General features: G+C 54.5%; 1 protein-coding gene across 1 annotated transcript in view; it reads right to left on the bottom strand.

Annotated features, from left to right (window-relative positions):
- The window catches only part of sec16a (SEC16 homolog A, endoplasmic reticulum export factor), a 36054-nt gene extending 32265 nt beyond the window's left edge, over positions 1–3789 (bottom strand). The window contains 2 exon segments of the mRNA XM_080529373.1: positions 144–2421; positions 2423–3789. Coding sequence (XP_080385499.1) covers positions 144–2421; positions 2423–3768 — 3624 coding nt within the window. The 5' untranslated portion in view covers positions 3769–3789.
- Between the last annotated feature and the right edge of the window lie 12181 nt (positions 3790–15970).

The raw sequence follows: 15970 nt of genomic DNA, 5'->3' as shown, positions 1-15970 counted from the left end.
CTCTGCCACAAATCCCACTAAAAAATGTGACACACAACCTAGAACTGGGGGAGTCGGGGACAAATAAGACAGTTATCGAGAAACGTGGACGCGCGTGCAAAACGGACGTCACAGCGGTGAAATCAGCAAAAAATGAACCTTACCTGGTAATACTGCTGCGCTCTGGGGTCCAGAGGTGGGGGTGGGTACTGACCAGCGGGATAAGGGGCTCTGCTGTCTGGGTACTCCCCATAGGTCCCTCCGTAGTAGCCTCCATACCCCTGGCCTGGCGCTGGAGGAGGGGGGCCATAGCCATGCTGGCTCCCCAGGGAGGAGGGCGGCCGCGGGGGCTCTGTGGCGGCCGGCTGGCCCGGCGGCTGGGGGCCCCCTGGCAGTGGGGGGTTGGCTGGAGGCCCGGGTCCCCAATGTCCAGGAGGGTAACCGGCAGACGAGGTGGGGGGGGGGACCCCAGCGTTCACCCCCGCAGGCCCCTGTGGTGGCGGGGGGCGGCCCTGGGGCCCTGGCTGGGTCTGAAGTACTCTGGGCGGCTCGGGGGGGGGCTGCTGGGCGGTGGGAGCTGCCGGGGGGGGCGGGGGGGCCGGCTCAGGTAACTGTGACGACGACCCCGGGGCGTCCCCCTCCCCTCTCGCCCCGTGCTGAGCGTCTTTGGTGACCTGCAGGTAGAACCCGGGGGCGTTACTCGCCAGGGGCGGTCCCTGCAGGGAGGAGGAGGAGGAGGGAGGGGGGTGGGCGGCGGCTTGGTTGGGGTTCTGTGGTTGGTGCATAGAGAAATCAAGCAGTTCATAAGTGGAGGAGGGCTGATTGTGATTGGGGGGGGCGGCAGCAGCGGGGGGAGGAGCAGGAGGGGGAGGAGCAGGAGGAGCAGGAGCAGGAAGGGGAGGAGTATGTGAAGCAGCAGAGAGAGCGTAGTGGCTATCTCCGCCCACCGATTGGCCCCTGGAGAGAGGCGGGCGGGCGGGCGTGGCCTGGGGCAGCGGGGGGGTGTTCTGTGGCCCCCCCGCCCCCTCCCTGCTCTCTCTAGCCAGGTTGAGGGGGCTCTGGCCAGAGACGGGGCTGAAGCTGATCGGCGCGGCGACGGCGAACAGCGGGTTGTGATGATTAGGTACCGAGGGGGGACCCGGAGGCGGGGCTTGTGAGGGCGGCCTCAGAGGGGGCGTGGCCTCCTGGGGGGGGCTGCTCAGACTGACGGCGTGAGCGGGACCCCCGGGAGGGGGAGGGATCACGCTGTAATTGGACACCGGAGGGGCGATCAACACGGGCTGGTGGAGCGCCTCCGACACCAGGAGAGAGGCGTAGCCCAGGCCGGCCTGAGGGTCCGGCCCGTCCCCCCCACTCACCTTGGGAGGGATCTCCATGTTCCCCGAGGGGTGCTGCTGGTGCTGGTGCTGCTGCTGCTGGGGGGGGTGCGGTGCTGCCCGCTGGAGGGGGGGCTGCTGCAGGTCCAGGGGGCCGTCCTCCGGGGGCTGGATGACCTCGGCGCTGGGCTCTCTCAGCGGAGCGAGCAGGGCGGGCGGGGCGGCGGGGGCCAGCAGGATGTTGGCGGCCCCCAGGCTGGCGGGGTCGGCCTGGGCCCACAGCGTGGTGGCGGGGCTCTCGCAGGGCCGGTGGGCCACGTGGGCGCGGGACGAGGGCCGGGAGACCACGTGCCCCAGAGGAGGGGGGTACCCTAAAAGAGGGGGGTACCCTAGAGGAGGGGGGTACCCCAGGGGAGGGGCCCCGGCCCCCGAAGCGACCGACAGATGCCCCGCGGCGCCGTAGATGTTCTCCAGGTTGTCGGCCGGCGGCTGCTCCAGGTTCCCGGTTCCCAGCGAGTCGGCTGCTCCGCTCCTCTCCGCCACTACCCTGGCGCGGTCCACCTCGGCCGGGCGCACCCCGACACCGTGCTGCGAGCGCACGGGCTCGAAGGAGCTGTTGGCGCTGGCCTGGAAGATCCCGGTGGGCTTGGGAGGGCTGGGCGTGGGGGGCTGGCTGCTCTGGTACGTCCTCTCCGCCGCCGTGCTCTGGTGGTGGGCGGCGGCCGCAGGCGAGGTGTCGATCTGCTCGAAGTAGCCCCCGGCGGCGGCGGCGGCGGCAGAGGATGGGTTGGGGGTGTCGTCAGCGACGGGGGGGCGGGGGCTCTCCTGCTGGATGAAGGTACCCACCCGGCCCGGGTGGTGGCGGCGGGAGGGGGGGGGGACTGTGGTGCCGCTGCCGTGGCTCACGTTGCTGTAGCCGGACGACACGCTGGCCGAGCGCGCGGGCCGCGGCACCGAGTCGGGGGTCTCCAGGTTGGGGCCCACCTCGTAGCGGTCTGGGAGGCCGCCGTGGGCCGCCCCTGGGGGGGGGCTGCTCTGGGGCCCGCTGGGCAACACCTCCTGGTTGGGGACGCACTCCAGGTTCTCCACCTGGTGGTCGAACTGGACCTCGGCGGCGGCAGGGGGGGGGCTCCCCAGAGACGCGGGGGGGGGGGTAGCCGCCCTCGTTCATGTAGGGTACGGACGGGTCTGGCCCTGGGGGTGGGACGCCGTAGTACGCCTCGGCCCGGGGGGGGGGGTGGTGGGCCTGGGCCTGGGCCTGGGGGGGCGGCTGGTGGTGGTGGTGGTTGTTATGGGCCTGGATCCCGTTCACCGCCCTCTCCCGGCCCTCTCCGGCGAGGGTCTCCTCGTTCTCCACATCGTTCCCTTTGAAGAACATGGAGACGGTGCCTTGGTCCGGGGGGGCGTAGGGGACAGGAGCGGCGGTGGCGCCGGGGGGAGGGGGCGCTCTGTGGTGAGGTCCGGTCGAGTCGGGCCGGGTCGAGGAGCCGTGGCTGGGACCGGCGCCCATCTGGTGGTAAGCCAGAGGGTCCTGCGGCGGCTGGTTGAACCAGGAGTCCTGCGGGCCGGAGCTCTGGCTGAAGTAGCTCTGGAAGTGGGAGTTGTTGTGCTGCTGGGGGGCGTGAGCCCCTGCCGGGTCTGACCAGTGGGAGCTGGGCGGCCTGTCTGGGTTCTGCAGAGGAGGGTAGGCTTGAGGCTGAGGGTGTGTAGGGGGCACGTGGTGAGGCGAGGGTGTGTGTGGGGGTATCTGAGGCTGGGGAGGGGTACTGAAAGGCTGGGGGGGTTGGGGGTCGTTAGTGGGTTGGAAATAGTTCTGAACGGAGGGGGGGCGGCTCCCGTGGTCGGGCGGCGCCCACTGAGAGGACGCGGGAGGCACGGGCTGTAAGGGCTGGAAGGGCTGGAAGGGCGAGGCCCGGGGGCCGGGCTCACCTCGGGGGTCTGGGCCGCCGGGCATGGGGGCCGCGGCCAGGGGAGGAGGGGGCCCTAGGGTCATGGAGGGGGCCTGCTCCCGAGAGTTAAAATAAGCCTGTTCTGCATTGGGGGGCGCGTGGCCCAGGAGCTGCCCGGGGAGGTGGACAGCGGACATCGTACTGGGAGGGGTGAAGAGGCTCACCCCCGGGGTAGACGAGGGCGGGGGGGCGTAAGGGGCAGCCTGTGCGCCCTCCAGTGGTTGTGGCGGTCCCTGGCCCGGGCCGGCCTGGGGGTACATACCGGGGGGCGCGGCCCCGTGCATAGGCAGGGCGTGGCTGTTGGGGGGCGGTGGGGGGCCGCCCGCAGCCATAGGTGGAGGAGGGGCTTGTCTGCCAAAAGCAAACGGGTCTGTCATGGGGTGAGAAGGCGGCGGAGGCCCCGGCATGGCTGCCGCTGCTGTGTGCTTGTGGGGTCGTGTCCTCCGGAAGACATTGGGTCCTCCACTGGAAGGAGGGGGGGGGCCAGAGGCTCCTGGGGGGCCAGTCCGAGGGGGGGGCTGCATGGCTGCCGTTCTGACAGGTCCAAGGACCTAGCCACTCTGCAGGGTGACGTCACTGAGCAGTTAGGACCCAGTCAAACGTGGCTGTGGAGAGAGAGAGAGAGAGAGAGAGAGAGAGAAGAACACCAGAAGGGTCACCCTAGTGCTTCTGTATACCTTCACCACACCTTTATTTGCGCCACATTGAGTGTACCTGACCGTACGACGTGGCAATGAATGAATGAATGAATGGTCTTTATTGTCATTGCTATAGTACAGGTACCAAACAACGAAATTTAGGAGGGGTGGCTCCCCCGGTGCTAGGAAAGAAAAAAAAACAAAAAAAAACACAAGAAGGGAAGGAGCTGGTTTACATAAATAAAGGCTATGTACACTATCCACTATACTATACTGTACAGATAGACGACTAGGGTTGTCATATTGCACATAGTGTTATTGCACATTCATTTGAACTGTCGCAGTTTGCAGGCTAGAAATGTACATATTTGTGCCTCAGCACTACACCTGATTTTTTTGTTTTCAGTCCAGCAGCTGCCATCAATCCGTCCAGACTGTCCAGGGCCCAGAACCTAGGTCTTTGCTGTGTTCAGGGCCTGGATGGCCCTGGGGTAGAAGGAGCTGTTCTTCAGTCTGTTTGTTCTTGCGGACATGGTCCTGTACCGCCTTTTCGAGGGCAGCCGGGTAAAGTGTTCGTACCCAGGGTGGGTTGGGTCTCTGGAGATCTTGGAGGCCTTCCTGAGACAGCGTGTGTTGTACAGCTCTTCCAGAGAGGGGAGGGGGGCGCCGGTGATCTTCTGGGCTGTTCTCACGACTCTCTGTAGCGCATTTCTCTCCGCGGTTGTGCAGCTGGAGAACCAGTTGCAGATGCCGTAGGTGAGGATGCTCTCCACTGCGCCGCGGTAGAAGGCCACCAGTATCTCCTGCTTGTTGTGTTCCTTCCTGAGGACTCTCAGGATGTAGAGCCGCTGTTGTGCCTTCTTGATGGTGGCTGTTGTGTTGTTCTTCCAGGACAGGTCATCCTGTATGTGCACCCCCAGGAATCGGAGGGTTGAGACTCTCTCCACGCTCTCTCCGTCGATGAGCAGGGGCTGGATCTCGGACTTTTACAACGTTTACAACAAAGCATCAGAAACAAGTGAGGGGGAGATGAGGAGTCTAGTGTGACAGATGAGGAATCTAGTGTGAGAGATGAGGAGTTGACTGTGAGAGCTTTGTGAGTCTATGATGTCAGTGTCTCCTGTGATATCACAATGATGAAGCCATTGGTTACATTCTAGAACAAACTCTATGGCCAAATAATAGTGGCAAAGCCTCTTTAAAGGACACTGGTCACATCTGTGGCTGCAGTGGCATTGAAAGCCTTGGCATTAACATAGCGACTTTAAAATAAACAAAATAATAATAATCAGCCATTGAGTGTACAGCAAAAACAGAAATTCCTGAGAAGCTTAAAAGGATTTATACTCAAACACATTTACAGCCGATTACCCAGCAAAGAACAGCATTGAAAGTAAGTGTATGTTATGTAGCTGCCATCGACAACCGTTTGAGCTAAACAAGGGACACTGCATTGTAACAGACTATTTTGAATTGTGATTGTGAGAAGAACATGTGAGAACTCAAAAGCAAGAGTGATAAAGACAAATCTAATCTTGAATTGAACTTTGGAGCTTTCACGGCATTTTCTAAACAGGAAATGTACAACGTGCATTTCAGAAAAAAGGCCTAGTTGGTAACATCAACATATAGCCTGGTACTGGTTAATACTGGATCAGCACTCGAAATCCGTTTTGCACAAATGGAGCAGATTGGGAGTGTCTTGTGTTGAGGATAGAGGCGATCTGACTGACTATTTGGCATAACACTCATAGCTGATGGAGCGAGGGGAAGGATGAGCTGACATAAGCAGCTGAAATGTCAGTAGTATGTTAAAGGATTAGCGGTCAGAGCTCTGGTCGGTAGACGAGGCTAGCTGGCCATCTTACCTCTTGGCACCGCTACCGACTTTGTAGCCAGAAGGCAATACTTGACTTATGACATCTCTAACCATGACTGTTAGTAACGTGGATAACATGGTTGACAGCAGGCACATAACGATTGGACAGTCAAGTCTAACAACATGATTAAGCGGAACCAGCTCCGAGGTCCCCGGCTAGGATGTGTCATCAGGTCACGTCAACGTCAGGCAGAACTGTGTAGCTACAGCTAGCATAGCCTGTCTGACAGGCAGTCTTCTACACTGACTTACACACAGTAATACACACATATATCCTCCGTCTGGAACTCTCTTCCGAACACGAGGATAATGACACACATGAACCATCCCTCGGTGAGCTATCGGGTCTGCTTCAAGCGAATTTAGCCACATTAGCATGCAGGCTAACATCGGTGGCTGATGCCTGCTGGCTTTAACAGCTTAACAACACTGGACATGATCATCCACATGTCAACAAATATGCCTGAGAGTAAAGATCAGTTGTGTGAAACATCGATGTTTAATATGCTTTAGAAAAGAATATCCTAAAGATGAAGATGACTTTGTAGCATCAACATGTCCAGCCTGCCAGCCCAGACCCCGGTGTCGGTGTCGGGACCTTCACTCTGTCTGACTGACCAGCTCGAGCGCTTTTATGCCTCGCATGCTCACTATAACTAACATGCTGACAAAAGGCCATTTTAAATTTCAGACTAGCTTTACTCTTGTGGATTTAAAAAAAACTTGAAATGAAGAAGGATTAAATAGGAAATTCTTACAAACGTGCAGGCCAGTGAGGCTGACACACAGCCGCCATCTTCAGTGAACACATCCTAGTGGCGACGTGTACCAGCGACGTCACGACCCCAAACAACTGTTGCGTCACGACGGTTTCTTTAGTGATTTAGCTACAGCTGATTTACAGGTTAATGGTAAACCAACACATCGTCATAATGTTCGAGTTATTCGCTCTTAGAAGAATACATTGTCATATAGCAATAGTGTCCATTGATAATAATCTAATGATATCTCTACATGAGAAATTAACCGGAAATTGATCTATTCTAATGATGCCCTCTTGTGTCTTAAACATGCAATTATCACATCCCACATCTATTTCTAGAACACTCTTTCTATGTACTTAGTAGTAAGTTATCTGCATCACTTAAAAAAGAAAATCATTTCAGATACACAACCTAATCTAATCTAAATGTGGGTTCGTGAAATTAACAGGCTCCAAAGAAATAGTGGTAATAATAGTCTTCTAGCTGGATGGAACATCATTTCAGCAATAAACCAGCAGAGAGCGACAAAGGTTAAATTATGTACGTGTATGGCGAGGAGCGCAGCGTTTCATTCAGTTCACTGTATTCAGGGAGGTTGCATATCTGGCCTTGATTTCTTGGGGGTGCTAAGAGGGGTCGCGGGTGTCCTAAATGTTTTGGGGGTGTTTTTTGGGTGTCCATTCAAAGAGCTTTACATACAGCATAAAAAAATACAGCAAGAGGAGAATAGTAAGAAAATAAAAAGGACAAGAATAGAAAATAAATAGATAATGAATGAATGGACTTTATTGTCATTGCTACAGTACAGGTACCAAACAACGAAATTTAGGAGGGGTGGCTCCCCTGGTGTTAGGAAAGGGGGAAAAAAAAACTTTTAGAAAAAGAATAAAATCACAAGAAGGTAAGGAGCTGGTTTACATAAATAAAGGCTATGTACACAATCCACTGTACTATACTGCACAGATAGTCAACTAGGGTTGTCATATTGCACAATAGTATTTTTTCACGTTATTTAAAGTGTCACAGTTTGCAGGCTTGAAATGTACATGTTTGTGCCTCAGCACTAGCTGCCATACAATCCGTCCAGACTGTCTTGGGCCCAGAACTTAGGTCTTTGCTGTGTTCAGGGCCTTGACGGCCCTGTGGTAGAAGCAGTTCTTCAGTCTGTTTGTCTTAGCGGCCGGGGTCCTGTACCTCCTTTTCGAGGGCAGCCTGATAAAGTGTACGTGCCCAGGGTGGGTCGGGTCCCTGGAGATCTTGGAGGCCTTCCTGAGACAGCGTGTGTTGTACAGCTCTTCCAGAGAGGGGAGGGGGGCGCCGGTGTGCAACGAGAGGAGAAAAAACACTGGATAAGGTATACACCAACATCAAACGTGCTAACAAGGCTAGTCCGCTAGACACCCAAAAATAAACATTTTAACAAGATAATAGACAATGAATACAAATATATATATGAAAGTGTTATGTCTCTCAAAGAGATAAACCTCTGCACCTTGTATAAGTGTCCTACCACGATACAGGATTAAGGTTGCAGATTATCACAGGTAGTGGCTGCACGTATGAATATTTCAAGACCTTGATATTTGTATTATTATTACTGCATCTGTATTCAATCGCTATCCTGCCCGATGCGGCGTGTGAGATCGCAGTGTAAAATGACACCTTTGCAAACACATTTAGTCTATATTTACAGTGAATTCACAGCGCTTGGATTATGAACCATTCAGCATGTTTCAGCCTAAACTCATAACAACTGCATATAAGAAGTAAATAGATAAAACATTTAATAAGATAATAGATAATGGATAAAAAGACAGATAGAAGTGTTAGTGTTCAATCATAACTGCTGCAAAACATGGTTTTTAGATTAGTTTTAAATATTTTTAGGGTTTGGGCCTGTTTGATTTCTTCAGGGAGTTTGTTCCAGGAGCACACAACAGAATGACTGAAAGCTGCTTCACCGTGTTTTGTTTTCACTCTAGCTGATTGGTCTCAGCTGACCTTAGGGGTCTTGCTGGAATATCGGGTGGGAGGAGATCTGGGGCCTCATTGGGCCTCACTGGGGCCTGTCAGGGCGTGACAGTACCCCCCCCTCTACGAGCGCCACCTGGCGCACATCTAGGGTGGTCTGGGTGCTCCCTGTGGAAGGAGGTGATGAGAGTTGGATCCAGGATCTGACCGCGAGGTATCCAACTGCACTCCTCAGGACCGTACCCCTCCCAATCCACAAGGTACTGGCAGCCCCAACCTCTTCGGAGCACATCCAGGATGAGCTGGACTGTGTAGGCCAGGTGGTCGTCGATAATCCTGGGTGGGGGTGGGACGGGAGCGGGGGGGGTCAGTGAGCTGGTGGTAACCGGTTTTATTTTGGAAACGTGAAAGGTGGGATGGATACGCATGGAGCGGGGCAACCAGAGGCGAACAGCAGAGCGGGTGATAACCCTGCTGATGGGAAACGGTCCGATGTACTTGGAAGCCAGCTTACGAGACTCCACTCTGAGGGGTAAATCCCAGGTGGAGAGCCAGACCTTCTGTCCAACCTGGTAGTGGGGAGCAGGAACACGATGGCAGTCAGCCTGGCGCTTGTACCTGGCCACGGAGCGGAGCAGGGTGGTCCGTGCCTTCCTCCAGGTCTGGCGACAACGGCGGATAAAATGTTGGGGCGAGGGTTCCCCGACCTCTTCCTCCTGGTCGGGAAAGAGAGGGGGTTGGTAACCAAGGGCGCACTGGAAGGGTAAGAGGAGTGTGGAGGAGCTGGGAAGGGAATTGTGGGCATACTCCACCCAGGGTAATTGCTGACTCCAGGTAGTAGGATTGGAGGACAGGCAGCGCAAGGCAGTCTCCAGATCTTGATTGGCCCACTCTGACTGTCCATTGGACTGGGAATGGAAGCCCGACGAGCCCGACAAGCTCAACCACCGTCAAGATGGTAGTGTTGCCCTCGGACGGTGAAAGCCCAGTGACAAAATCCATAGAGATGTGGGACCAGGGGCGACGGGGAACCGGCAGGGGCTGAAGGAGACCAGTGGGAGGCAGGTGCGGGGTCTTGTTTTGGGCACAGACAGTGCAGGCCGGGACGAACTCCCGGGTGTCCCCCCTCATAGTTGTCCACCAGAAATGTTGCCGAAGGAAGGCCAGGGTGCGGTTGACACCCGGGTGGAAGGTCAGGCAGTTGCTATGGGCTCACTGTAGGACCTGGGAGCGAGCAGAGCCTGGAATGAACAGGCGGTTCTCTGTTTGCCAGGATCAGCCTGGTCAGGCTGCGCACGGCGCACCAGGGATTGGATTTCCCAGGTAACAGCCGCAACATGGCACGTGGGAGGTACAATGGATTCCCGGTCAGAGCAGGCCTCGTCTACTGTGAACTGACGGGACAGCGCGTCAGGCTTGACATTGCGGGACCCAGGCCGGTAGGTTAGACTGAAGTTGAAGCGCCCGAAGAAGAGGGCCCATTTGGCTTGCCGGGAGTTCAGCCGTTTGGCTGACTGAATATAAGATAAGTTCTTATGTTCTGTCCACGCAATAAATGGTACGACCGCACCCTCCAGCCAATGGCGCCTCTCTTCTAAGGCAAGTTTCACTGCCAATAACTCCCGGTTGCCCACTTCGTAGTTCCTCTCTGCGGGGGAGAACCTGCGAGAGAATAAAGCACAGGGGTGCAGCTTGTCGTCAGCCGTTGGCCTCTGAGAGAGGACCACTCCGGCGCCCATGTCCGAGACCTCCACGACGAACTGCAGGTCAGGGTCCGGCTGGATAAGGACAGGAGCGGAGCTGAAGCGCTCCTTGAGGTCCTTAAAGGCTCTCCCAGCCTCCTCAGTCCACCGGAAGGACGTAGCGGTAGAGGTGAGGGCTGTGAGAGGGGCAGCGATGCAGCTGTAGTCCCGGATAAAACGGGCTATAAAAGTTGGCGAAGCCAAGGAACCGCTGCAGCTGCTTCAAGGTGGTTGGGGCGGACCACTGGGTGACAGCGGTGACCTTGGTGGGGTCCATCTGAACCTCTCCCTGGGCAATGATGTAGCCCAGGAAGGAAACCGAGGGGACATGGAATTCACTCTTCTCCGCCTTGGCGAACAGGCGGTTCTCCAGCAGCCGCTGAAGCATTTGGCGGACGTGTTGCTGGTGGGTGGAAGGTCTTTCGAAAAAATAAGAATGTCGTCTAGACAAAAACAAATAGCCCAATCATATTTTGAAGGACGTCATTAATGAGGTTTTGAAAAACGGCGGGGCCGTTGGTGAGGCCAAAAGGCATAACTAAATACTCAAAATGCCCTAGCGGGGGGTTGAAAGCCGTCTTCCATTAATCCCCCTCACGGATGCGGACCAGGTGGTAAGCGTTGCGCAGGTCTAGTTTGGTGAAGATGGTGGAGCCGTGAAGGGGGGTGAAGGCAGAGCTAATGAGAGGTAAAGTACTTGTTCTTGACGGTAATGTTATTTAGGCCTCGATAGTCAATACAGGGCCTGGTGTGCCATTCTTCTTCCCCACAAAGAAAAAAACAGCCCCAACAGGAGAGGAAGAAGGACGAATAGACCCGGCAGATAACGAGTCCTGGATGTAGCTCTCCATGGCCTCACACTACGTGAGGTGCTTCGGGAAGAAGGTTGATGGCGCAATCATAAGGGCGGTGGGGGGGTAGTGACGCATGGTGTTTACTGAAGGTCGTGGCGAGGTCGTGGTACTGCACCGGAACAGAGGTTAGGTCAGGGGACTCAGGAAGCGGGGGTGTCTTGGTGGGGGCGGAGCTCCGAGCGGCATGAAGGCAATGGGTCAGAGAGGGCTCCAAAAACTAACTTGGACCATGGGCCAATCAATGTGTGGATTGTGAATCTTGAGCCAGGGGAAACTGAGCACCAAGGGTGTGAGGGGACAGGGTTCCGAGCACCAACGGTTCTGTCCACAGGCTACAGAAATCACTGAAAAGCAACCAACCGAAGCTAGCATTAGCGGCTAACTTGTGGCCTTGCATGGCTGTACAACGCCCAGATAACAGTCAGAGGCACTCCGACACAAAGGCTCCGTATCAAAAATATACTTTGTTGATTGGAAATCCAGCCATCAGAAGCGGGATAGGTAAAGAGCTAGATTTATGCTACCCCCCTGATAAAACGGTTCCAGACAAAACAATGATTTAATGACACTGGTGATAAACAGGCCCAGGAAAGCAGCGTGCTTCCGTGGTCACTGACACGGAGCGGAGACACCAGACAAAACGCACAGAGCTAGTACACTCTGGAACGGGCCCAAAACAGACACGACCGCTTTCACCTCCAAAAGATACTTTGTTGATTGGAGACTTGGTGATCAGAAACGGGAAAGGTAATAAATTACATATCCACTGTCTTCCTAATGCAATGGTTTTAGACACAACAAAAGATTTGGAAAAGACACTGTCTGATCACCCAGATACAAAGCGATTGATATTGCATATGGGAACAATCGATTCTCGTAAAATGGGCTCACAAGACTTGAGACGTGATTTTCTAGAACCTTTCAATAATCTTGGCAAGCTTGAGATTGAAACATTCATCTCAGGAGTCCTCCCCATGGTAGGCCGAGGTGACTTCGAATTTAGCCGACTCCTAAGCCTTGACACTTGGCTCGCTGGAGCAAACTTAAAGGCCTGAAATGTATTGTAATGTACATTTTCTGGAGGCAGAGAGAGTAATTCAGAAGACACAGTCTCCACTTAAACAGATTGGGAGTGTCATGTACTTATACTACCACCTTGTGGGGCATCCGGGTACTGCCTAGTATATATGTATGACGTGTTATCCGTTTCCGTTGTTGACTAATAAAGTTACCACCAATACAGTAACACGGTCTCCAGCTCCTGCTTGCTCTACTATATAGAAAGTATATTTAGTTATATCAACATACCTAGTTAGGATATAACAAGTGGCGACGAGGATCGGCGAGACTTACGTGTGTTTTCGTCGGTTTAGTAGAGTTAGTAGAGTTAGGAGACGTTACGACGGAGCCAGGCTACCAAGGTATGCTAACAACATTAGCATTGCTAGCACCGGCAGTGAAAGCGACGGCGAACAGCGGCAGCCAGCTGAACCAGCCCAGCCTATCCCAGCTGTTATTATGGCGGGGATATTGGGATGCATCGGCCCCTTTGAGGAAGGTACGGAGCAGTGGAACTCCTACACTGAACGTTTTGAGTACTTTGCAGCAGCAAATGGCATTGAAGGGGTGATGTTGGTGCCGACGTTTTTGAGTGTCATGGGACCTAAAGCATATAATTTGCTCCGTGCACTAGTCCAGCCTGACAAACCTGGGACTAAAAACTATGCTGCTATTGTGAAAACCCTGTCAGAGCACTTTTCACCAAAGCCCCTGGTGATTGCGGAGCGGTTTCGCTTCCATAAAAGGAACCAAGAGGAGGGGGAGTCAGTAGTGACATTTGTGGCTGCCCTTAGAAGGCTGACAGAGCATTGTGAATTTGGCAATGTACTGAACGACACCATACGGGACAGGCTCGTGTGCGGCCTCAGGAGTGAGGCTGCCCAGAAACGCCTCTTAACTGAAAGTGCACTTACCCTGGAAAGAGCTATTGAAGTGAGTGTGTCTGAAAAATATAGAGATAAACTTGACTGGTGGATAGTCCAAATCACTGTGGGTAGTCCAGTTAGAACTATGATGTCCCTTTATGCGTAGATACAATAACCAGGCCAGGTTACTATCAAATGTTTTAATGAATGCGTGAACTTGTGGTTCTGCAAAGACAACAGAATGCAACTGTAAGAACATTACACAAACTCCACTGAACATACATATATACACATATACCTATGCCACATGCTATCTACCCTATAACACATATACATATATACATATACATCACAGCACATCAAACATACACCTAGCATACGTACAGCACATGGGCAGCAGTGCGCACGCGCCAGTCATAACACCACGCAATCTCCCCAACCGACAAACATTCAACATCTAATACACATTTATCTACCTCACAGAACTACTCTCAATGCTGAGGAAACACGGAGGATTACTCACTTTATCGTGGACGCACAACTCACGATACATAACAAACTTAACTAAACTCTACTGGGTTAACTAAACTAATAAGTATTCGCAACTTTCTCCGCTCGTGGTGTTGCTCAACCTGCCAGTATTCCTTTTCCGCTCGTACTTCCTGGTCCCGCCCTCTGCTGGCCAGTGATTGGCCGCTTTGACCACTCAGTCCTCCACAGCCTTTTTAACAGCCGCCCCCAAATTCACAGAGCGAATTTGAACATCCGAAAAGGCCTGAGGGTCCAGATAAGCAGCGACGATCACTCTTCTTCAGGAAGGGCAGGGAGGCTGATGATCTCCATTTCTGACGGGCCTGGAGTCCTGGAAGGTAGTGCCTGAGAAAGTGTTTCCAAAGGTGGTCAGCCAATGTCTGGCTATATCGCCATCTTCTGCGACCTAGGGTCTTGGGACCCTCATAAACAACCTGAGGTAGGGATGCATCCCGCCGCCCCATGCGGAGACAGTTGGGGGTGATGGGATCAGGGTCCGCTACGTCTGATGCGAGGTCGCTGCTGCGGCGGAGACGTCCACCCACTCTGATGAGTACTGTAGCCTCGTCAAGCTCTGGGGCAAGTGCCATGAGGCGGCTGGATTTTGCCACCGGTTTACTGGCCTTCAGCTGGGCTACCTCATCCGCAAAGGAGTCTCTCTGTGCCTGTTGCAGGGCTTCCAGTTCGGCAACAGCGTAGGTGTCAGCTGTCAGGGAAGTTGACGGATCCGCCGCCCCATGAAGCTGGCGGGCAATGACTTCCAGGTAGTCACGCATGGTCTGTTCTTGCTGTAGATCTGGCAGCGATGAAACTGAGATTGTCAGCACAGCAACAGCAGGTCTCATCTCGTGGTCGAGCTCGTTGCCGGGTGAACCCGGCTTCTCAGGCCACGCTGTTGGTGGCAGTTTCAGGAATGCTGGGCCATGGGTCCGCCTGCAGCCATCACTCAGGTCTTTGAGGGCGAGTCTTCGCGTGAGGTCGTCAGCTGGGTTGACTCTTGATGGCACGTATCGCCATGTGGCAGACCCTGTTAGTCCTTGAATCTCCGCCACTCGAGTGTCCACAAAAACTTTGTAGCGACACGATTCTGACAGCACAGCCAGAAGTGAGTGGCCTAAGGCAGGGCCTGGAAGTAGGAGCTCGTTGAGGTTGTGGCCTTGGTATGGAAAGGAGCAATTATACACCACCCGGTTCTTTCCATTGTGTTGGACTATATGGTGTGGTATATACCATGCCTCTTCTGTCTTCTCCACCTGATGTGGCTCCAATTTCACAGTGTAGCCTGCTTCTTCTATTTTGTGAATCTCTGCCGGGTAAGTAGCGGTTTGTTCCGGATCCTTAGCCAACTGTTTCTCAATTCCCCTCAGCTGCGGGAGCACAGCTTCCGGTGAGGCATGTAGCTGTGGCATGGGTTTGACTCGAAGTAGGGGTGTGGCGTGGCGCTCAATGCCATTGACGTTCACTCTCACCGTCTGCTCTTGAAGGAGGTGCACGGCCTCCTGGTCTTGACGCGATCTCACGGCCAACTTCTCACTACGATACGGCAGCACGTCCATCGGCCGCAACTTCTCCACGTGAGGGGACGGGTCTGTCGGGGATGCTGTGGATGTGAAGAGACACTGTGGCTGGTCACGATCAAGCTTGATGTCTTGAGCTGGGCCTTGCAGAGTCCATTCCAGCCGTGTTTTCACCGCAGCTGGTCCACCAGGCGGGCCCAATCTAACAGGCGCTATGGGGGTGATGAGGTGTGTGTAGTCAGAGCCGATCAGCAACACTGGATGAACTTTATTCAGTGGCTGGAGAGGTAACCAGGCTAGATGTTTGTACTTCTGCTGTAGTGCACCGACAGGATGGGTGTGCTCTGCCAGACCCAGCTGCTCGGCGGAGAATGCACTCTGGATCTTGTACCTCTTCTTTGGCTCAGCAACGGGGGATATGGTGAAGGATACGGCCGCCCCGTGAAGCACCTGCAGCTCCTGTCTGACTGTGCGGAGGACCAAATCTTCTGGCTTGCCTTTCAGGCCTAACTTCTGTGCTGCGGCCTGGAGAAGGATGGTCCTCTCTGATCCGTCGTCTAAGATAGCATATGCTTCCAATGACCTGTTTCCATTTCTTATGATGACCTTACTGATCTTCAGGAGCACTTTACAGTTGGATACTGGGCGGTCGACATACAGGACTTGGCTAGGTGTGTTCACGAGACAGATATCCGTTGCTGGCACTTCATCCTCTGCTCTCTCGTTCACTTCATGCAGTACAATCAGGTGTCTTCTGTTGCAAGTCTTGCATGGGGTCTTCAGTGTGCACTTAGCTGCATGATGACCGCGGCCACAGCGCCAGCATCGGTTGTTACCTTTGATCCATGCCACCTTCTGCTCTTTGTTCAGCTGCTTGAAGTTGGTACAATTGTTCAGAAAGTGGC

This window comes from Nansenia antarctica (genome assembly GCF_963989245.1).
Source record: "Nansenia antarctica genome assembly, chromosome: 4".
NCBI lineage: Eukaryota > Metazoa > Chordata > Actinopteri > Argentiniformes > Microstomatidae > Nansenia > Nansenia antarctica.
Note: the sequence above shows the minus strand (reverse complement) of the source record. Positions and strands in the feature narration are given on the sequence as shown.